The sequence below is a fragment of the Anastrepha obliqua genome, chromosome 2, assembly GCF_027943255.1.
Source record: "Anastrepha obliqua isolate idAnaObli1 chromosome 2, idAnaObli1_1.0, whole genome shotgun sequence".
NCBI classification, from domain to species: Eukaryota; Metazoa; Arthropoda; class Insecta; order Diptera; family Tephritidae; genus Anastrepha; species Anastrepha obliqua.
Genome location: NC_072893.1, coordinates 9,608,457 through 9,633,583, shown reverse-complemented (window position 1 = coordinate 9,633,583; position 25,127 = coordinate 9,608,457). Strand labels below are relative to the sequence as shown.

The 25,127-nt window shown below is 36.7% G+C and overlaps 1 protein-coding gene across 2 annotated transcripts in view; it reads right to left on the bottom strand.

The window, feature by feature from the left end:
• Positions 1-25,127, bottom strand: part of LOC129236836 (loricrin) — a 154,645-nt gene that overhangs the window by 19,939 nt on the left and 109,579 nt on the right. For both annotated transcript variants that reach the window (XM_054871088.1, XM_054871089.1), the window contains one exon: positions 4,250-4,620. In XM_054871088.1, the coding sequence (XP_054727063.1) occupies positions 4,250-4,346 (97 nt within the window). In that variant the 5' untranslated portion in view covers positions 4,347-4,620. The remainder of the gene's footprint in view (positions 1-4,249; positions 4,621-25,127) is intronic.

Here is a 25,127-nt window from a genome sequence, read left to right as displayed (position 1 = left end):
AGTGAATGTGTGTGTGTGTATATTTGTGTACACTTTTGCGCGTTTGGAGCGAATATGTTTTTGGGTGTGTGTGTATATAGGTGTGTGCATGTCAGGAAGTAGAATGTAAGATATGCGAGTGGTGAGTGCTGAGTTTGTCGAGGTCGAGGGTTTCTTGTGTGTTCTGGGCTATTTAAAGTGGTTAAGATTTTGGGATTTTCAGTCAGATGCTGAAAGTACTTAGTTGGTGATTTGAACATTTAAGTGATGATGATGATGATGAGATATGCAAAACTGTAAACTCTTTAAACGCTCATTTTTTTCGTTAATTTTCTTTGGTTTGTGAAAGAGAACATTTAAACATTCCGGAACGAGGGGAATGCAACACGGAGGCAAGAAGCACGCATTTGCAGGAGTTAATAAGTAAGTCGGAAATTTTTCGGTAAAGTTCGATGGTTAAAGGAAGTAGTAGCCGAAAATTTAGTGACTTCTCACAACTTTACACTGGAACGTCATCCTGATATTTTGTATATTAATGTTATTATTCTTCATTTTTAAAGAATTCTGTATACAAAAATGCCAGCAATGGATTTTGTTTTTATGTTTAGTTAATTTCTATTGTAATAAAAATTCTAATTTAATGAATATCATTTTAACACTTTTTTAAGTTAAAAATTTTTAACTTTTAACTTTTTAAGTTAATATGAAAAAGTTTTAAAATAATATCGCGCGTCGACATTTTGATGAAGTTTGACGGTCCAAGGTTGCAAATAAATTATTTTTGAATGCACTTTGTTATTCATTTTTTTAATTAAATTATATTTTGACTATGGACGATGGTTCAAAGTTAAAAATAATTTATTTTAATTAAATTTTATTTACTTTCTTTTTAATGAAATAATTTTTTTTAAGCGAAACTTTTTTAAGGCTCCGAAGTTTAGCCTCAAAATTTTTCTCCCGAATACTTGAAGTTTTTTTTTGTCTTTTTCACTTATATTTTAAGACTCCCATCCATAGCAAAGAACTGGTCGGACTATAAATTTATACAGCGAAATTGTACAAGGTCTGTTCAGCAGCCTCTCTTCTAAAAAGCTGAATAAGTGAGTAGAAGACTCCACATATATGGTGCTTGTATTCTGTCGTCGATTTTGATGCTCATTGCGTTGACGTGGCTTAGTTTAAACCCCAAATGCGTGAAAATTTTCACCGCATCAAATTCATATGCCCCGATTTTGATTGCACCAAGTACCTAATGGGGTAGAGATGCGAGATGTGAGATAGGAGATATCCTATCCTATACAAATGTCAAGCTCACCTGCACGTCGCAACGCGTCGGTGCTCCTTGTCGATAACCAAAGAGGCAATGACGACCAAGCATGGGCGGGATAATCCTAAGATAATCGAAAGGGAGGATGGTGGAAACAGGAGGAGGAGGATGTAGAGGAGGATGGTTATATGTGTAGAAGACCACGCAAGTGGAGAAAGTTACTGATCGGCATTCACTTGGGAGTGGCCAGGTCGATTCTTCTGCATATGGTTCAAGCAGCTCACAACGGCCGGGATTAGCCTGGGTAGCTTCCGAACACCCGTTAGGGAGTGAGCTAACGTGAGAAGGCGAAGCATTCCAGCATAGCTGGTTGTGCGCTGGGCTTGGGACCCGCCACTTAAAAATCCCCCCCAATGAAAACTTTAAAAAAGCCTCGGATGAGACCTCCCTATACTGATGACGACCCCTGCAAACGAACTAAGGACTATGATTTGAGGGCATGCCGGGAATGTCCGGTCCCTTAATGGGGAAGGTGCCTCTGCCCGGTTGGTTGATGTCCTCGTGAGAGTAAAGGCTGCCATCACTGGGCAAGGCAAGAAAACCATAGGACCTTGCGACGTCTACTACAGCTGCCATGTAAAGGAGCGCAAATTCGGTGTCGGATTTGTTGTGGGAGAGAGACTTCGTCGCCAAGTACTGTCGTTCACTCCGGTGGACGAGCGTCTCGCAATAATCCGCATCAAATCGCGATTTTTGAACATTTCGCTAATTTGCGCCCACGGCCCGACGGAAGAGAAGGGCGATGCGGCCAAAGATTCCTTCTATGAGCGCTTGGAATGTTCCTATGCGAACTGCCCCCGTCACGACATAAAAATCGTGCTTGGCGACTTCAACGCTAGGGTGGACAAGGAGGGAATTTTTGGTCCCACAGTCGGAAAATTCAGCCTGCACAACGAAACATCCGGTAACGGACAGAGGCTGATCGACTTCGCCCGGGCCCGAAACATGGTAGTCTGCAGAACCAGATTCCAGCATAAAAAGATCCACCAAGCTACCTGGCTGTCCCCTGATCGAAAAACGCGAAACCAGATCGATCATATTGTGATAGATGGAAAACACGTTACTAGTGTATTAGATGTACGTACGATCCGAGGACCCAACATCGACTCGGATCATTACCTTGTTGTAGCCAAACTGCGCACCCGCCTCTGCGCAGCAAAAACGTACATCTACCTACGCAAAGAATGTTCGACATTGAAAAGCTGCAATCACAACAGACAGCCAGAAGATTCGCCACTCGACTCTCACTCCTGCTCTCAGAGAGCACTGCCCAACAAATCGGCACAATGAAGCAACATTTCTCGTTCCCTACGTACCGCTGCCGAAGAAGAAATCGGACTCCGGCGAGCCCGAAAATTCTGTCAGAAAGTTCGGCGGCTTACAGAAGGTTTTAAGATCGGGGCGTTGTCCTGTAAGAACAAAGACGGCGATCTGGTGACTGACATCCAGAGCAATCTTAAATTATGGAGGGAACACTTCTCGAACCTGTTAAACAGTGATAGCTGCGCATGTCACAGAGAATGTGAAGATCCCGATACCCCAATCGACGACGACGGAATTGACGATCATGACGAGGTGAGAATAGCTATAGCAAACATGGCGGCGAGGAGCTGGTAGCGTGCATGCATCAGCTCCTATCACAATATGGTCGGATGAAAGCATGCCTGCCGATTGGAATTTAAATCGTGTGTACTGCGATATTTGAAAAAAAAATTACAAAATGGCGTACGCTCGAAAATGAAAAACCGTTTCTTTCCAATTTCTTTCATTTTAAAGGTCCGAAAAAAATACTTAAATTTTTGTATCAAATAATCGTAGTTCGCACAATAACGACACCGATTCTGCGTCATTTAAATTATATTTCATCAAAATCGGTTCAGTGAAACCAGTTATATCTGCGTCCATTGTCCATAAGAATACCATTTTTTAAAGCTGACAGCTTTTTGAACGAACCTCATATGGCCAAAAAATAAATATATTTTTTAACAATGGATCAAGAAATAAAATACTCGAAACAAAAATAAAAAATCTTTTTTTATTTCTGTTTTACATGCTTTTGAAGAAACACTAAAAAACACCACTTTAAATGAGGCAGAAGCCTTGAATCTGGTTAAAGAATTTATAAAAATTAATTTTCTTTGCTAATATACAATAACCATAAAAAAATTGGGCGTTGATTAGACCACACCCTAAAATCCGTTAATGTCAGGTACCCCTACTGTTTGGTTTACTCAGTTAAAAAAAATTCCATATAAAAAATTTTAATACAAATAAATTATTTTAAACTCTGAACCATCGTACATAGTCAAAACATAATTTAATTTTAAAAAAGTAACTAAGAAAGTTTATTTGAAATAAATTATTTTGAACTTTGAATTGTCATTCTTCATATAAAAGTAAAATAATCTCTTGGAAGTCCACAGTAGGCACCAGATATTGGCTTAATCGCTTCGAATTCGATAAATTCGCTTTTTGCCCTCAAAAGAAGAAATTTTTTATCTTGAAAAGGTATCCATAACTTTCATGAGATATAGAAATTTTTATAGAAAGAAATGGGCAATATTTTGAATAATTTTTTGAGGAACAAAAATTTAGGTTTGCAAAAAACGCGTATTTTCTAGATATAGACCAAAAAACAAAAAAATATGGTGAAACTGGTTTAGGCACCATGCCTAGAAAAAACATTGAAGGCTTAAACAGCACATAGTGTGATTGCAGATTTAATTTCTTCATTTATTTCATTTCATTTATTACTTCGCTTTAACTTTTTACTTTAGCTTGAAATAATCACCTCTTTTTGCTGAGCTTCTTCCTCTCGTGTTGCATTCAAAAAGATTTATTTATATAAGAAAAATTTGAAATAACTGTGTTGTAATGAAATACTCAGTACTGCTGAGCTGCATACCTAGCGACTGGTAAAATATTTGATTTTTTTGTACATACTTGAAAAAGAGTTAACGCTGCTGATAACGCACATCAGCAGTAAGACACCGACAGCACTGCGAGTGGTGCCCACACTCATGTTCCTTATGCTCCTCATGCTGGTCTGCCAATTCTACAGATCCTCCAAATTGTAGTTTTTGGCTAACTACCACTTCCTGTTTGCTCGTCTGCTCGATTGGTCGACCACTTCACGCTCTGCTGCTTTTGTGGACGCTCTGACTTATTACTGCGTCTTTTATTATATATCTTCCAAAAAGGGGGGGAAAAACCTTGATGGCTGCTCCTCTACCAGAGTACAGTATTTGTCTTCCACACTATCGAAAACCGAAAAACAATATTGCCTGCTTTTAGGCGTTAGAGTGGCGGAAATTCTGCAATGAAAGAAGAGAAACACATTCGTGTAAAATTAGATGCAATGAAATATGAACAGCAACCAAGAAAAACAACAAAGAAAGTAAAATAAAATATTTGAAATGAAAAGATATTATATAAAGTATTAAAACGTATGGGAAGAGGAAGGGAGGAAACAATTTTGGGCAAATAATACAAAGCTCTTGTCTGCGGTTTTTTGTTTGCCAAATCCTCAGTTTGCTTTGTTGCTGGAGTGAGCTTCGAGTTTGATAAATATTTGTTGATGTCGAATGCGGCTAGGTTTCTTTATTTGTCCATATTGGTATGACAATTTGATACGCTTTATTTACGATTGCGGCATTGCGACAGAGCAAATAGGAAAAAAGGCTGGTCTCACTCGCATTTCGAAATGTCTCTCTTTGCAATTTGTATTAATGCAGCAAATGTCAACTTGGACTTTGTTTGAATTTCAGTATGTTTTTTTTTGTGTTTTTTGTTTTTTTCTTTTTTTTGTGAGGATCAAATATAATATAACATATTGTGAGAAAAATGGTAGTATTAAAAATTCGAGTACTAAAACTATGTAATATTCCAGGTCAATGTCTTTTATAATAACTCAAAAATTAAATGACACTTCTCAATCATATTTTGTAGATTCACTCGCATTTTAATTTTTCTAAAAATATTATCAGCTGAGTCTAGGCAAGCCAATCTGTAAACCATTCTAGGTCATAGTTTACCTTTGATTGTTTTGCTGCATTAAAAGTACCAGCTTCACATTCTGTGGAATAGAATCACTTAGTGGTTGCATGCCTACTGCACGAATGCCTTGGTAACTTTAACCCACTGAGTACAACAAATAAAATTGCAATTTGCTGGGTTACAGGTCTTTTTGGAATAGACTGTAATTAAATTGCTGATGAACTCAAAAGGGCAAAATTAGCAGTAGATTTTCATGATTCCGAACGATACTGTGGTATCCACCGGGCAGAAGCTAAATGCAGGTAAACAGTTGGGAGAATACTCAAAGAACTATCCATTGGAAAGTCAGACAAGAGGCTCAAAAGACCCTTTGCCTACAATAGCATCACATGAGCAAAGTAGGCATAAGGAAAATAGTTGGTTTTCTGACAGACCACTAAAATTCACATTGGCAATGAGACACAGCGTAAACTCTGCCTTTAGGATAATGAAACCACAGAGCATATCTTGTGCTACAGTAATGCCTTAGCAAAGACAAGCCTGCACACCATTCATCGAGATCAAATAGATCCGAGCGACATCAAGAATGTTCCTATTGACAATATTCTAAAATTTGTTCACTAGGCGGAACATTTACGAAAGAATTTGGCTTGCAACCAATTTTCAATCTGGCAGGGAAAATCAGAGTAAATAGAACCTGAAGTAATAGATTTAATGGTAGTAAAGCCTGTCGATGCATTTAAATAAACTTTCTCGATAATTTGTGGGAAAATATGGATGGAGAAGCGAGATTTATGGTAAAATTACCGATTATATGGGAATCATAACGTTGACCAAGTAATAACCTCAAGTCATGGCGTAAAGACCAACTTTTTCAAGTACATTCCTTTTTTTGTTCCAAATCTTTTTATTACATTCTTTTTTTATTCCAAATCTTGGAGCAAAAACGCTGTAAAATAAGAATTACACTGTATATCACTCGGCTGGATATTATACCAAATCATTTATTTTTTATGAAGTCGTAAGTAAAAAAGTAATTTCTACGATTATCGATGCTAGCCTCCAAAATCGAGATATGGACCATCGAAGTTCGAAATAGGGGCTTTAGTAAAAAAGTATTTTAAAATTAATGTGCGTAAATAACTAGAAAAGGCAAAAATATGGTCTGGATTCGCTTATTCCATCTATTTAAATAACATATCATTTTTTCGCACCAAAATTTGATTACAGGGCCAAAAATCAGTTCTTCGAAAAATCAAAAATTTTGTATTTTAAAAAATTGTTGGTCGATTTCTGAAAATTTCTGTTACTGTAAAGATGATTAAACGTTCTTGTGCGTATAAAGCATTAAGTGAAGTTGGACCATAAACAGGACTTTTAGAGATTGATCTTCTTAAAGGGTCCCGGTGGTCCCGAAATTATGTTCCGTACCAAAAACAAAAAAAAAAAGATAAAGTTTAGAAAATCGTTTTGAATTTGACACTCTAAAAATCGTTCTTTTTTAGTTTTTAATAAAAAAAACGAAAAGGGTTTTCCAATAACAGGTGTTATTTTGAAAAAAATTGCGCTATCGAGAGATGATTAACGATAAGACGGCGCTACGTGCCACACAAGCAACAAAGCCATTGAACTTTTACGGAAAAAGTTTCCGGACCGTGTTATTTCTCGAAGAGGAGATCCCATTTGGTCCCCGAGATCTTGTCATTTAACATCTTGTGACTTTTTTCTTTGGGGCCACGTGAAAAAGAAGGTCTACACCAACAGCCCAGTGTCGATTCAAGACCTCAAAGATGGAATTCGTGAGGCCATCGAGGACATAGGGCAGGCACTTTGCAATTCGGTTATGGAAAATTTCATGAAAAGGATATTGTCCTTTAAGCGGGGTCGTGGTGGTCATTTGCCTGATGTTATTTTCCACTATTAACGAAATACCTTCCTCTTTATAATGAAATAAACATCCGATCATTTATATTAAAAATAGCATTTTTCTTTGAATATCAAAATAACACCTCTTATTGGAAAACCCTTTATTAAAATTTCAGACGAATCGGTTGAATAACTTTTTTTTTGAGAACACCAGGCCGAAAAAAATAGTTTTGTGACTAGATTTTGAGTTTAAAGCTTTGAGAGTGAATAAAGCGACCATTGATGCCGTTGCGTGACGAATTTGACTCTACCTGCTAAAACGCCTGTAGAATCGAAAATACTGGGAATATCCTTCCAAAAATTCGACAGTATTTTCTCTAAATCCTGTACTTTTGAAATATCAAAATCTATTTTTTGAAAATTCTAGACCACCGGGACCCCTTAAGCCAAATCGTTTTATATTTTTGGAGATACCTCTTAGTCCGGGAGCCAGGGGTCATTTTCACCTCATCATTTCATGCCGACTGATTTTAATACTGAAGGCAGGCGCCATCCAATGGATGACGAAATCAACCGACACCTGATCCAGTAGCGGTGGGTACGTGCGTGGGATGCTGCGAAACGTGTCGAAAAAACATTTTTAATAACTCATTTTATGCCGGCTGAAATTTTTTCATGTATTGTTGACATTTAGTAGAATAAACACAAAATAGTCAGCTGCGCGTCAGCTGAACAGGTGAACTTGTAAGTAAATTAAAAAGTAAAACTACTTATACCGATTGAAATTTTTTTAAAAAATTTTGGACCCATATGTAAATATAATAATGACCGCGTTTATAGCGGTGGAAAGACCGTCAGCCGAAGCAAGAATGTATCATTGCGTTCAGCTGACGTATTTTCCCCCCTCTGCGGCGCAGCTGACTATTTTTTTTCTACTAAATGTCAACAATACACAAACAAAATTTCAGCCGGTATAAAATGAGTCGGTAGAAATTTTTTTTCGACACGTTTCGTACCCTCCCACAATCACACCCACCGCGGGTGCGCCAGCTGACGTTCACTTCCGTTATTCAAGAAAGCTAAATCACAAGTATAGTCAAGAATTTAACGGTATAAAAACGCAGTCTAAAATCGACCCCTCGCTCCCGGACTACTACGTCAGCGCCACCTATTTGAAAATTGGACTTGAAGATAAACTTTTCCTGTGAGTTTGAAATTAATCGGCTGACGACTTTTCCAGCTTAGCAGTCAATTTGCATACGCGGAAAAGCGGATAAATTATTACTAAAAGAAGATGTCAAAATTTCGCTCTCATATTTTTATATTTTGCAAATGCAGCGCATCCATATTTACGGTTGCCTTTCAATTATTCTCATTTATGTTTTATTTTTTTCTTGAATAAACGAAAAAATGTTTGCCTGCTGGAAAATTGATATTCCAAACCAATTAACGGCCGACTGAATAGCAGCTGGACTCATTACGAGTTAAAGTATTAATGTAAGCACAAAATAATTAAATAAATATTTAAATTCGCTCTACAAAAAATTACGTAATGAATTTTCTAGCAGTGGACATTTATGAAATAGTGGCCGTTGTAGTAGGTAGGGTATGCGCGTCACTACCATCCGATTGTGTCTGCAAAAAGAAGAGCACAATTGAGCCAGATGTATTTGAGTGGTAGATTGTGAAAACATGAGTGTGAATAAAGGGGTGTGATACAATATTTAAATGCAGTGGAATTATACTTTCAAAATTATCTCTGTTAACACTTTATGTACGCGAAGCCCATTAGGCTTTTCAGTTGCAGTTATTTTATAGAGACATCAAATGCATAAAAGTGCATCCGCATTAGCCATAATTTTACTGTGAGTGGGTATTGATACAGAGGAACGTCCGTGTACTTAAAATGTTGAGAAGGAACTCGGAACTCAGCATCGATGTTTGGTTCGCCCTGTCGTAAACAGGTAACTAAACTATGAGGCGCCTTTAAGATCCTACCAGCTGAGTGCGGTAGAGCAATAAAATAATAAAACCATACCATTGTTGTGATAGGATAAAGATGCCGTGATGATGAGTGGCCGAACGAAATGTTTTCGTTATATTATGAAATGTAGAAAATGAATCTTAATTACCTGTTGAGTAATCTATAGCAAACGGTAGGGTATAAGCAATGGTACAACCTCCCAGGGCGCCATTTGTGAATTGCTTGTCGTTAGTGCAATAGTGTCCTAGTGGATCTCGTGAAAAAAGTAGTTATTGAAAAGACTTGTTATCGATGTCTCATTTTATAATAGTATAGGTTGTGTTTTACGGTGCATTTACATACTTTCAAATTTCAATCCTTTAAAATGGATTTAACTAGCAAAAACGAAGAAGTATTTGATGATTCTTGGTCTGAATGTTCTGGGAGCAGTGATTTTAGTGATGATAGCGATAATAGCGCTATTATAAGTTAGCAAAAGCATTCTGGATTGTTACTCCAATACAGCGATTCAGAAGATGATGTTACTGTGACATATGATAATAGTTGGTCAACGAATGATAAACCAATTACTTTGGATCTTTTTGAGGGGAACTCCGGGATTAAATTTATGCCACAATCGCAAAAATGCGTAGCACAGGGGTCTTTCAGTAAGAGCGCTTCAGCTTTTGAACTTTTTTGAATAAAACACAAACGGTTTGACTTTTTTAACTAATTTTTTTTTATTATCGAGTTTGAACATATACATTTAAGTATGAAATTCGATTTCTTTTGCATGACCACCGCGTGCACGTTTTACGAGGTCCAATCGTTCAACCCAATTTTCGACCACTCTTTTGCATAAATCGGCCGAAATTCCAGCAATTTCGCGTTCAATATTGGCTCTGAGCTCACAAATCGTCGCCGGCTTGTTACTGTAGACCAATGACTTCACATAACCCCAAAACGTAAAATGGTCGTAATGCTCTTAAAGTAGCAGCAACAGAACGATTATTTTCATAAAAAAATTGCACGATTTGCAATCGTTGCTCAAGTGTGTAGCGTTCCATGATGAAATGTATACTAATGAAGTTTACAAATGACAAGCGAAAAATAAAAAAATATTGCGTCGTTCGCCCTCCCTATCGGAAAAAAGTTGAAGCGCACCTATTGAAAAACCCTTAGAGTTGTTTATTGGAGAAGATTTATTAAAGTATATAGTTAGCCAATCAAACATATATCATTCTCAAATAGAGAAAAGTTGGAAAATATCATCAAAGACAAGAAAGTGAACGAACATTACAGTACCAGAAATACAAAAATTTATGTTTAATTCTTATAATGGGCACAAAGAACGACTTAAAGCTTATTGGTCAACTGATCCATTTATCGAAACATCAATCTTTTCAAAAGTTATGGCAGAGACAGATTTATGCAAATATGGCAATGAACTTTAATGATCGCAAAACCGGTCCGGTTTAGGTGCAATCTGTTATCCAATTTGCCCGTACATAAAGTGTTATTAAATACCATACTTATTTGTGGATGGCATGTGCCATTGCCTAAGTCCACTTTTATATATCCTAACTATACATAGGTAGGTAGGTAGATGAAACGGTTGAGGTACCACTCTGACACTCTCCAAGTAGCACTCAAGAGCCGCTTTGATACCATTTTGCGACCTCCAATAGGCAGATATCTGCAGCCAGCCAGAGCTGTAATGGAAAAGGTTGATGGGATTTAGGTTAGAGCTTTGCCAAAGGCTGTCGTAGCAGGTGGCATCCATGACTCTAATTGTCTAGCTGTCAAACCTTGACATTTACAGAGAAAGCGGTTAGTAGTCTTAATCCCTGGCCGTGGTGACCGCTTCTGCCTTGTGCCGATCGTCCAATGACCGGTAAGCATAGCTACGGGTTTGTAAATCTGCTTTAGCAAAGTTCAGGCGAACACAAAACAAAAGGAAGCAAAATATATAAAAAACAGATATGAATTTAACTGTTTGAACACATACAAAATTTTGACTAGTATACGTCCGCCAATTTATTTATTTATTTTCAAATTTCGATGTCATTTTGAACTTTTTAAGCTCGCTTAAACTTATCATTTAACGCGACGGAAAATTATTGTTAATTATTTAAAATTGATAATCTGGTACATGCCGTCAATGCAATTTGGCATATAAAGATAAGTATGAAAAAATAAATGCTTTGTTGCGTTATAAAATTTTATTACTAAAGCGTGGAAATAATCGATGCGTGAGAGCACTAAACCAAATACCAAACCAATAATACAATTAAATTTTCGAAAAATAAAGTAATAAAATTCAATGAAATCCCTATCCAAAAAACACAGTCAATATTGTATATAAATATATATATGAGCGTTTATGTATGTTGCGCTTAAGCACAGGACAAATACATTCAGTTTTTGTTAGTTGATAAATGACTTTTCGCGCTAATAGCCTTTGAGTAGTTGGCATTTTGCAGTATTAGCTAAAAAACTGGCCTAATAGCACTTAATGCAGGGCATTGAAATAAATTGCTTGTTGCTGTTACTAATTGTGCGTGGAAATAGCGCAGCACAAGATTTATTTAAAATGATAATTAAAATCGGCAGGAAAGCGTCACGCACAATTACTGAATGTTTAAAAATAGCCATGCACGGGCAATATAATAGGCAAAAGAAAATCAGTTTTTCTCTGATATGATTAATATTCCAACGATGAATTAATGAAGTCCATCTCTGAACTGATAATCTGGAAGAGCTGCAAAATATGCTTCCCCAACTGCTTCATGAACGCATCATTTCCTCAAAAACGCTTTCCACGCATGCATTTTTCTAGGTCTGGAAACAGATGGAACTCACTAGGGGCCAAATCTGATGAATGCGGTGGATGCTCCAACTATTCAAACTTTAATTCAAGGATTTTAGCCATTGTGAAAATGCTCTTGTTACATGGTGCATTGCCCTGATGAAAAAGGAGTTTTTTTCTTTTGCAAACGCGGTCTTTTTCACAATTTTTTTTCTTCACCTGGTCGAAAACGTAACGATATTATTCAGAATTTATTGTTTTGGCAGTTTGCAAGTAATCCACAAAAAAAATTCCTTTCACATCCCAAAGAACTGATGCTAACACCTTCTTGGCCGATTTCTGGACACGAACTCGTTTCGGAGCCTACGAACCAGGTTCACACCACTCTTGAGCCTCTTGTCTTGATTTGGAATTATGGTGATAGACCAAAGTCTCATTCATTGTTATGAATCGACGCATAAAATCCACTTTATCTCTTTGGAAGATACTCTAAATGTTGCTGAGAAAGTCGCGTTCGAATGTGTTTTGTTCCATATTTAGCGAATACGGCACTCATTGTGTACACCGCTTTCTGAAACCCAATAGTTCAGTTAAATGAGATGTGAGTTCAGTCACTTGACGATTTCCTATATTTTTTCTATGCTTTCTGGTGTTGTTGCGGTTTTTGAACGTCCATAATATGGATGGTCATCAAGGTTTGTATGACTACGTTTAAATTCAGCAACCCAACTTTTTAATGTAGTAAGTAATTGATGGCGAAAATACTTATGCACTTTCAACATTCGTTCAAAATTTCCTTTGCTTTTAAACCTTCCAAAAATAAAAATTCAATGAATGCACGATACTTAATTTGTTCCATTGAAGAAAATACTGTGACACGTTGGTACTAAATGGCTTGTAAAGCCATATTTCACACCAAGTTCAAGTTCATATGAAGAGTGTACCAATATAACAAAAAAAATTTAGACTCGTAACCCTATCTTATCGAACCGCAAAACTTATTGAACAACCTAATGCAATACATACATATAAGTTCACCAAAACATCATGAAGTCTCAGTTTGCTTGCACGATGCCCGATCACATTTGGTCGGCTACTATAGCCCGTTTGTTTGATGTACAATTCACTTTCTCTTTCTCTAACTAATGGTACTGATGTAATATTCTTTGGTCAATTATTTTTCTAGTCTTCTCCAGGCTTACTTATTATTGATTAAAAAATATCATTGATGAAAATATTGGGTTGGGGAAATGGAAACGTTGTATTTGTGATCGAAATTTGACGCTTTATTTAACGTACTTAGAATTATCCGATTCAAGTCAAATATGCCCCGTTTTGCTCGCAAACTTGTTGCCATTTAGAAGGCAACTTCATTATCCCCCTTTTTTAAAACCCCCCCTCTTTATTTGAAAAAAACTCAGACAACCAGTTTTCGCTAGCCTCTTTTGAGGCCAAGTTGGTATCACCAAGGGCGTTTTGCATGGACCGGAAGAGATGATAGTCACTTGGTGCGAGGTCCAGACTATATGGTGGGTGCGATAGGACATCCCATCCGAGCTCCCGTAGCTTCTGGCGGGTCATCAAAGGTGTGTCAGGACGAGCGTTGTCCTGGTGGAGCACAACATCATTCCTAGTGACCAATTCTGGCCGCTTCTGGTCAATCGCCTGCTTCAAACGGTCAAGTTCGTTCCGTTTTAGCAGAGAATCGCAAGCGTTGATTCGGTCTAAGAGATTTTTTTACGTCAACACGTGTGCCACCCAAATATCCAGCTTTTTTTGGAATCCAATCTTCTGCAAATGGTTCCAAACGGTTCTGTGGTCTACACCTAGTTCCTGACTAATCGAGGGAATGCTCACATGCCGGTCTCTTTGGATAATTTCTACGATTTTATCAGTCTCTACGACGATTGGCCTACCAGTACGGGGTGCATCTTCGACATCTACTACACCAGAACGAAATCGATCGAACCAACGCTGCGCTGTGCGAATCGTTACAGTATCAGGCCCATAAACTTCAGAAATTTTTGCCGCCGCTTACGTTGCATTTTTACCTCTAAGGTAGTAAAAACGTAAAATATGACGAATTTCTTGTTTGGTGGACTCCATCTTTGACGGACTGTAACTTAAGACTGAAACGAACGATCACAACACTTCCAAAAAGACACTTGTAGTACAGATTGCCGTCTTGAAATCGCCGTTTAGTGTGACCCGATGCAAAAAGTACAACGCAAGATATGTTTAAATGTCGCGCTCAATTGACAAAATACGACATTACTTTTTCCCCAACCCAATATTAGCTTTTCATATAAAAGTCATCTAACACTCAAAAGCGTGTTGAATGCGTTTGTCTTATGCTCGTATTTTTTTTATTAGTAAGCAGAACGTGAAGTGACAGTTTGATGTTGGGCTTGGAGTGCAACGAAAAATTTGGGATAAAATTTAGTATATAAACTTAGATAATCTTTGTTCCAACGGCACCTGCAGGACACCATGTCCAATAGTGCAACAGACAATCCTCAAAATGTGCCCCAGAATCTGTAACACAGTTTTCAATCGCCTGGGTGATATCAACTAACCGCCTTGGTAGTGCGTTTTACCTCGCTAGACTTTTTTGTTTTAATGCCGTTCAATATCTGTTATACAAATAAGCCCAAAATGATCGAGACACTTAAGAAGGTTTAAGATAAATGCATAATATTAAAGGAATAGTTTTTAAAAATTTCAAATCGATCGGGGCAAAAGTGATGAAGTTATGAGTATCCTAGTAGTTTTTTGGCTGCTAGGCGTTAGGTAAGATTTAAAAACCCTTCCAGGCGTACTTCGTAAAACATTTCCTTTAACAAATGAATTTTGATTTTATTCATTTCATATTTTCTGTTGCGAGTTATGATGTATACCGTCTGGTCGCCTGATACTTGCGATTCGCAGTGGACAAAGTTCCAGACATTGCTATGAGGTCAGCCACGCGATGTCTCCCCTGCAGCACCTTCACAACGAGTCTTCCTTTCTCCCTGTCAAGGAGCTCAGCAAATCGGACCAAACACATCTGCCACTACTGGACCGGACAGACATTAAACGACATTCGTCGAAAGACTCTCACAAACTTCCTAAATTCCCGACTTCCGAATGCTGTTATCGGAGTCGAGCCCCCATCCATCGTAGACGAACAGCTTCAGTTGCCTCGTGAGACTCGCGTAACTTTGGCTCAATTTTGGTTGGTTATAAATCTAAAAAGTTTTCCAATAAGAGGTGTTATTTTGATAATGCTATTTTTTAATATAAATGGTCGGATGTTTATTTTATTATAAAGCGGAAGGTATGCCGTTAATAGTGGAAAATAACTTCAGGCAAATGACCACCACGACCACGCTTACAGATCAGTATCCTTTTCATGTAATTTTCCATAACCGTATTGCAAAGTGGCTGCCCTATGTCCTCAATAGCCTCACGAATTCCATCTTTGAGGTCTTTAATCGACCCTGGGCTATTGGCGTAGATCTTCTCTTTCACGTGGCCCCAAAGAAAAAAGTTACAAGGTGTTAAATCACAAGATCTCGGTGGCTAATTGTGATCACCTCTTCGAGAGATAACACGGTCCGGAAACTTTTCCCGTAAAAGATCAATGGTTTCGTAGCGCCATCTTGTTGAAAATAAACGTTGTCCAGATCAATACCATCCAATTCCGGCCATAAAAAATCGTTAATCATCAATCATCAATTCAAAATAATACCTGTTATTGGAAAACCCTTTATATTCAAAATATGTCCGGCATGTGAAGATATACCGCACCTATTCACATGCCCTCTTAAACCCACTCACCTAACACCCCTCTCCCTTGGGCTCAACCTATGGAAGCAGTATGTTTCCTGGGCCTACCGTTAGATGAGTTAAACGATGACGATCGGTGACTACACCGCACTGGCAGGGCCTAGTGAACTGCTACAAAAACAACAACAACAACTTCTTTCGAATCACCTCCGGTGCATGCCTTCCTAGTTAAATAAGAAATAATAAACGATTCTGGTTGCACCCTGAGAATCGTTTATTATTTCTTATTTAACTGCAAAAATAATAAACGATTCTGGTTGCACCCTGAGAAGTTGCGCATAGCAAGCGAATATTTTCGGAAAAATTTTCATTTAACTTTGAAAATGCCAATTCAAATAAGTGCGCTATTTTATATTATATATGAATGTATTAAGCTCTCTCTCTCTCTCCCTCCCTATCATTCATACCATCCATATCACCCATTACATCAGCAACACGTACCCAAATTAATTGTTCCGAACGCGCTTCACTGTCCGCTTCTCGCTTCTGCGACATGACGTCGCCACTCAACTGCAATGCTGCAGTGAAAATTTTCGTAATCAAGTAAAAGTCATTGTAGAAAAACTTTGCTAAGATAAATAACCCAGAGAGAAGACAAATTTTTAGGTTATCAAAGTGCAGCAAGAATTGGCAACTACATAGAACTGCAGCTGGAATAATTGAGAAAGTTAACGGAAAAGGTGTGAGACGCATCAAACGGTAAAATACACCATTATTCCGAGCTATTGCAAGACATTCGTCATTGTTGAGTAGTTGCCGGGCGCCGCTCACAATCACTTTTACTTCCTTTGTCATTTTTCGCTTGAATTGGAGGAGAAATTTTCGTGATTGAGAGCGAAAGGTGATTAAGAAAAAGCAAGGAAGCGTCGCAAAGCTTTTAATTATAATGAAAAGTTGTCAGTGATTTTTTATACTCCACTGACGAATAGCGATTAAATTTTTTTCTGTTGCCCATTTCAAAAACAGGAGCTGCCTTATAAAATATGATAAGCTCTATAAGTCTAAGGAAATGAAAAATTTATATTTTGATAGAAAGTTACATAGATTGTTCAAAGATCTCTAGTCAAGTTGTTGCGCATTAAAACTTATTTTTAACTAGCTTTAACCCGCGGCCCCGCTCGTGTAGGAGTAGCTTCGAGGGATTTAGGATATATATAAAAGAATTACAAACAATAAATTCATAGAAATTTTTTTTTTATTAATAACCATAATAATAGTACCTGATATCCGTTGCTATGCCTCGTTGAATAAAATCAAAACAACCAATCAGAAAAATATTAAGCAAAATTATTTTTATTAATTTTCTATCTCAAACCGTTTTGAACTTTGCATTTGGGTCATAGTTGAACAGCTTATGCGGATTATGAAGTCCAGAGTGTGCTATAAATAGTGGCAAATAGGAAAAACTAAGATTTTTTAGATTAAATTTAAGCAAATATTCGATTATTAGTGACGAATGAGAGTGGTGGCGCGGACTGGGGGCTGTGGGAAGGGAGTTCCATCATAAAAACATGCCTATAACCTTCATTGGGTGAAAATATGAATGTATTAAAATTTTTACGTCATTTGGTGTTGTCGTTTCGTAGTGATGCACGGAAAACGTACAGACATTCACTTTAATAGTATAAATGTATACAATAGACTTTTAATAAAAATTCTATATATATTTTTTTTCCTTAAATATAAACATTATTTTTGCTTCTACTTTCCCTTGCTACTGTTGGCATGTTTCTTATAACTCATGACATTTCTGTCGTCTGTATTCAAGAATACTGTATACTGGACATGAAAAGATCATAACAAAATGGACTAAACATATTTCCCCCGCCATTTGTAGAAACATTTTTACATTACCACTTACTTTTGGGTTGCTTTTTGGCAACAGCAAAGTTCGTATGTTACTGCCCACAGCGCTTGTATGCGTTGCCAACTTTGTGAAATTCCAACGAGACGTTGGAAACAAAGGCAAAAACTGCAAATGTCTAAACAAGTTTCTTCTCGCTTACATTCATACAAATAACGCTCAAATGCAAAAGACCTGAAGCCGAAGTGACATTTAAGTGAAATTGTAGAAGAGTTTGCATCCGCTTCCTGTTAGTAGCAGCCACATCAGTGCCAGTGTGCGCAAATAAGCCAAATAAGAAAATTGCAAAAAGCCTAGCAGGCAACTTCGGGGTATTTTAAATAAACCAGCAGCTGTTGTCAAAAAATTTGTTCTAAGCGAGGAAACTACAACGGCGCGGCATTTACTTAGTTGTGGGGTATAAAACACAGATTTGAGGGAGAAGATGATTTCGTTCGCTTAGGTAATTGTCCCTCATATTTATATTCATATTTATATGATTGTATTTATATGTATTTACATACATATGTACGTTGTTATTAATAATATTGCTTACATCTTTGTTATATAATAATTAAAATTATAGCAAAATATAGAGAAGCCTTAACTGTAAGGCCGTCGGCTGAAGATGTATGTATGTACTTATACTCGTATAAAAAAGCAGCCTGCATACGTTTGTGCGCGCTTGACTCAAAAAGTAATGGGTTGATTATAAGAAAAAAAAATATTTCGAAACTTCTCGTTTTTTTTCAAAAATGGAATTCATGAACGTTTGAAAAGTATGTGCTCTGATGAAGTAGAACAAAATAAATATTTCAATACTGGCAACAAATGAAAGGAGTTTCAGATAGCTTTAATATAGGGATTTTGAACAGCGTTACCAACTATCTAAAAGTTAAAATGTCACAAGAGCATTTTGACACCGGCTAAAATCTATGAATTAAAGTTCGAATTGTTGAAGCATCCACCGTATTCACCGAATTTGGCCCCTAGCGACTTCTAATTGCTTCCGGAACTAAGCAAATGCATACGTGGAAATGATGAGGTCATAACAGCTGTGAAAGCATATTTTGCAGCCCTTCCAGATTCTCACTTTAGAGATGAAATTTATTAGTTGCAATCTCATTGGAACAATTGTATTGATGTTCTGGAAGACTATAGATTCTTGAATAAAAAATCATGATAATTAGAAATCCATTTGAATTTTTTGCTTTAGATAATAATTACGAGCTGCATCTTGTACGCCAGTTGGAAACTCCAGCGTTGCAGCGCTCTGCTAATTTCTATGTTAAACATTTTTTTCAACTTATTTTAACCAGCACAAACATTTTTTATAGTTTTTAAATGTTCATTAAAAGATAGAAAAAACTTTGCAGTGCTAAATTAATTTTTTCCTTAAAAAAAAATCGCTGAGAGATGGAATTTTTAAACCTCATAAACCAAACCCAACCCCCCGCCCCCCCTAAGGCTTCATGAATAGCGTTTATTTCCGCTTGAAAAACATTACAGTGATCTGGTAGTTTAAAGGACTCATTGATAAAACGTTCTTTGCAATATAACCCTGATCCTACACCGGTGTCCATTTTAGATCCGCCCGTGTAAATTTTAACGTGTGTGTTGGATGTTGGATCTTCTTCAAGCCATTCCAGTCTAGAAGGGATTTTCATTAGGAAATTCCTTTCGTAGCAAAGAACGGGAGGGTGATAGTCAAAATCACCGGGTATATCCGTATAGGAGTCTAACCTGGTTGAATGTCCATGTGTTACAGTCTTCCCATGTGAGCTCGCTCTGAGCCTTAAAGCGGAGCAGACCGCTCAGTATTTGCAGAAGAGATCTAGGGGTGGCAGATGTAGCATGATGTCCAAGGCCATGCATGACGTGGTTTTCATGGTCGCCACAAAGATTTAATAAACCACAGATTTAATAAAATTTAATAAAATGAAATGGGAAATGGTTTTAGTGACAGAATTTTCAATAAATATATTTTATTTTTATTAGGCGACTCATGAACGCTATTCGCTATATTTAGAAAATGTATTGAAATAGCTGGTAGGTGCAAAAAATTAAACAAAAAATGCTTATTTTTATACAAACCATTCTCTAGAAAATGAAAGTTACTTTCTTGGTTTTATGAGTCGCATTTATGATTTTTCGTTTCGTTATTTTTCGGCTTCAAATAAAATTAAAATGCAATAAATTGAACACAGGTGGCAAAGCGAATGCCAAAGCTTCACATTTCAATGCACTCAATAAACGTTTCTTCCAAATAAATCAAAAGAAGAACAATAACAACCACATTTCTATATGATCTATATATATATATATATACTATATATATTTAGGACATAAAACTGAATGAAATTTTCATATTAGCCTTACATGCATACTTATTTATAGGCTGGAATTTGATCACTTGCTGCAATGCTGTTGAGGACTCGAGCTTAGTAGTTGCTCGTAGTTGGCTGCACATGCAACTATTTTATTTCACATTTCCCCAGAATTTACGACATTTACTGTACAAATCAATGTTTACATGAACATGTGTCTGAATGTACTATATGTAAAATGTCTGCATGTGCATATGTGTTTAACAACTACATACACGCCTACATTTATTAGACCGGTTTACTGCTCATTTATCCCAAGCTAAGAATTTTCCTGATTTCATGCGGGTGTACCTTAGTAAATATATTGGAAGCAATTAAACACGAAAGAATGCTCAGCATGCATCATTGACACAAATTCCTAGATATTTGTAGATATGTACCTAAATAGGGAGGTACCGATTTCAAAATCTAATAGGATTTTGGTGTATTCAGTAAGAGCGAGTATGAAGTATGCGAAAAGGAGAGGAGAGGAGTAACATGCAGTAGAAGAGAATTTGCCACATTTTCTGAAGGTGTTCATGCTGAAGTGCCTATAATGGCTGTACGTGCTTTTCCATGTATGTTTACATATACATATACTTAAATAAATATGTGCACAATGTTGCAAAGTTATATGACCACCACGGATTGGTAAGTTTTCACTATTTATATCTTTATTTTATTTATTTAACATTATTTCTGTAAGAAGCTATGGTTCATCAACGGCCGCCGTAGACGAATGGATTGGTGCATAACTACTATTTAGAAGTGAACAATTTTGAGTGTCCATGCATGAAACCCAAATGATAGAAAAAGTTTTTTTTTCTCTAATAGCAGTCGTCCCACGGTGGTCAATAGCATACCTTCGAGTATATTTCTGACACGAAAAAGCTTCTTATAAAAAATTATGTTCGAAGTCGGCTTAAAACTGTAGGTCTCTCCATGTGCGGAACAATGCACGGCTTATCACAAATAGGAGGAGGAGCTTGGGCAGGCACCCAATAAAAGGTAGAAAACGCCAATAATATACATATTTATATACATACAGTAGAAACTCGGTTCTTGTACTTAATGAAAACCGAGTTCGGTGCAAGTTTCGAGGTTGTCGCATGTACTGAGGTCTGTCTTTGCTCAATAAAAATTAAAATAATTTTTTTATTAATAGCAGTTCAAGTTTTTTTATTTTTATTATAGTAAATAAAAGCACTTTGAAGCGTCATAATATCGTTTAAGGGGACCCGGTGGTCAGAAATTTCAAAATATCGATTATTTCTTTTTTCGATATTTCGAAAGTGTAGTATCTTAAGAACACACAGTGAAATTTTTATGCGGAAATTCCCAATATTATAGCTTCTACAGCCCATTAACTAAGTAGAGAGCGGTCCGTGTGCTCCTGAACCTCAAACGTTAAACTCATTTCAACTTGAACCGAATCACTTGAAATTTGGATATGTTGTTTACAACATCGTAATAGAATCGCCCGTAATAGAATTATATTATTATTTGAATTATTTCGCATTTCTTTTTATTAAAAAACTGAAAAAAAGAACCCGATTTTTAAAGCGTCAAATTCAAAACCATTTTGTCAAATTTTTTATTTTATTATTCTAGTACGGGCCTCAGCTACAGTTATACTGATTAATAATGTTTTTGATTTTTGTGTTTCAAATAAATAGAAGAGCCAAAATGCACAACACCGTCCGGGTCCAATTTTTCGAAAGGGTTAGCTTCATCGCCATTTTTAAAATTATTAAAATTTAAATATTTTTTAATTTTTGTATGTAAAAGAAGTTAAATAAAAAGCCGAAAAAATTTAAATATCATTTTTCATTGTTTTTATTGTAAAAAAAACAATTCCTGAAAATACTTTTCGAGCTCTAGACCATCGGGACCACTTAAGTAGGCATTGTTTTGCTCTGCCCAATCTAAGCATATATTGAATACTGATGCAGGCTTCCCGTTGTATGTTGTTAGTGCCTTCACCGACTGTTTCATAGTCTTTATTACATTATCATTCATTTAAAGCTATGTGCTCCGAATGTGGTTTTAACAATCCATTGCTCGATTTCAGATTGGGAGACTTGCTGTAATGGTTTTACTTACCGAAGCAAAGTAGCAATGAATTCAGTATTGGATGCGTCATCAGCTATCTGTAATCATTGCTTGGAGAGCAATCAGAGCTTTTGCAAACAGTTTTTGAAACGATGGCTGAAATGAAGTTACAGTAAGAGTATACCATGCAATCTCTAAAAAATATATTGCATTTTCCATGGCGATATATTTGTACAAGCGAGGAACGTTTTTCTCTCCTTACTGATCTTATGTCCCAGACCCGAGGTTGCTTTTGAGCACACAAGAGTTTTATCGGGGAAGAGCTTCCAAAAAAAGCCAGGATCATCATTGTATTGCTGTTCTTTCGTCAAACTTTAATCCATAATTGTTTTGTTAAATTTGTCCAAAAATTTGTTACTGGAGTCACTCTTATTTGATAATTTTTCTTCGTAAATCCTCCATCGAATTCCATGGCTCCTTTAAAAAATTGCAACCCAACTAATGCGTGAAGCATCCAGGCTTTTCCTGAATTTTGGCAAGCAATAAGTTGGCTCGCTCTTTTAGCACATCACTTTTAATTGGTAATTTTGTGGTCCTTTGATCTCCAAGCCAATCGAACAACGACTTCTCCATTTTAAGAGTCTCAGAAATCTTAAAAGTTTTTCCTTTACCTGGACTGGGTTCAAGTCGCGTGATAAAATTCTGTATGGACGGTTAGTTTTTTGTTATTACGAGATGTGGTTGCTCTTTGCACGTGAAAGTTGTAAGCTAATGCATTAATGGAAATTCCCGCATTTATTTTGTTAAGAATGTCTGCTTTTATTTTATTGCAAACAGCGTAAATTTTCTCTTTACCATTATAAAATCACAGCATGCAAAAGTCAACGCAAGACTGGCATTTCGCTAGCAAATTAATTCGACGGTGCTTCCCCTAAATTCATTCAGCTGATTCAATTAAAAAAATTTCATTACCAGAATGACGTCGACGGTACTTTCCTGAGCTTTATTCTCAAAAATACAACGAAAAAGAGCAAAAAATAAAGACAAAAACAAAAACTGCTGCAAGTATCGAGGTAAAAATTTTCTAATGTCGCAGGTACTCAGTTTTATAAAAAAATAACTGAATTAAGAAATAAATGAATAGTCAAAACTTGCCAATGTGTGGGGGTCTTATAATTTTGTCACGCAGTATATAAATAAATGCATACACACGTACAAGCATATTAATGTGAGCATCTGCCTGTAGCTACTTGTGCCTGCATATTTCACAGAGTCCAGCCCGCCTGCTCGATTGTGCCTATTGTGTGCTGCACCTGGCTACCTTAATGCCAATATATCCAAAGTAATTAAAATATTTTCCTCGTATATCAAATTAAAATTGAGGGCGCATGACAATAAATGAGCAAATTTTGCTGCTGCTGCGCTTGGCTAAACGAGAATGGCGCAATAAACCAAAAATAGCAATAACAAAGAATAGATGTCAAGTCGGGCGGCAACTGGCACAGTTCGGAGCTGCTTGCAAGCACAGGCTACTGTTAGGGAATTTTGGTGGAGGCAGCAGTTGGGTTGAAAACAATTACCTGGCAGCTTAATTTTCCGAATTGGTCATGAAAGCTTAGCTTCAGACTCAGTGCATGGCTTCCTGGCTTAAATATTATAGTTTTTGCTTAAACGCCACTTAAATTTCTAGTGATTGAGAAGTGTTTCTATATTTTGCATAGTATTAAGTTTAATTATTATTTTATGTATGGGCAAATAGTAAACTTTTTTTATGTAACTTTGTGCTTTCAGTTTATGCTAAATTTTTCCTCAGCAAAAAGCAACGAAAAAAAAGGAAACAAAACTGCAAGGCAATCTAAGTTCCATTGCCAAAATTACCATTGAAATCAAAGGAAATCATAAGTTCCGTCCCCTTGCACATTAACACCGGCAATCAAGCGAAAATAGAACCTCAAACTTTATTCATTTTCTGTAGCTATTATGCCAGCAGGAAGGAAGAAATTGCGCGTGCATAAAACTTTATTGCAATGCAACTTCAACTGTAACTGGCAATTATTGCTGTGCAGCTGAAATGCTAAGGAAAACTTTTCAAAGTGCGAATGAAATCATTTCTGCATTTCCATACACCCTTTTGGCAGCGTTGTGGTGAAGGCAATAAAGTTTGTGACAATTTTGCTGCGATACTGTGGCGGCTTAAAGAAATTCTTCACTGGTTGTGGCTGTCTTGAGTACTTTGCGAAATGTGCACTGCTGCTGAAGCCAAATAACTTTAAGGCCGCAAGCGATTCAAATTCGAAAATAGCGATCATTGTAAGAAGTTGCACGAGCCATGAAGGATAATGACAACTGCTATACATACATACGAGTATATGTCTATGTGATGCGTGGTAATGGAAGTTTGAAATTCGGAAATCATTCAAATATCTCTGAAAATACTTTACGTATGGAAATGAGTTAATTTTTGTTAATAGCTGTAGATGTTTTTTAATTTTTGACTCGAGAAAAAATAGTAGTGAAAGGGTTATATCAAATGGTATTTGGCAATTTGATTAACCTTTTCGGCACGAAAAATTTAGCGTTGAAGCTAACAATCTGAAAATTTTTATACCGGGTAATTTTAAGTCGCTTATAAGTGCATAGCATTTTTATATTTCGTTTTATTTTACAACGATTTATTTACTGTTAGGCAAAGAGTAAGTATTCATTCGGTAGAACTCTTTCTGCTCTACAAAACTATGTTAATTGTATTTTTGAATTATTTGATTTTTTATTAGTTTTGATGCTTGGAAATGGAATACCCAGGAGGCAAAAATAAACATTTTCGACACCTGTTCTTCTTTGCTTCTCATCGAAGTCAAAAAGTTACCGAAGCAGCCCGGGACATTTGCCACGTGTATGGAGAAGGTGTGATAGGCGAGTCCACTGCACGAAAATGGTTTGCAAAGTTCAAAAATGGCGATTTTGACGTCGATGACACATCCGGCAGCGGAAGGCCTTCTGAATTCGATGAAGAACGTCTCAAATCATGTTTGAAGGAGAACGGTAACGAGCTCAATCACCTTCATTCCATTGGTTTTACCAAAAAATTGGGAACCTGG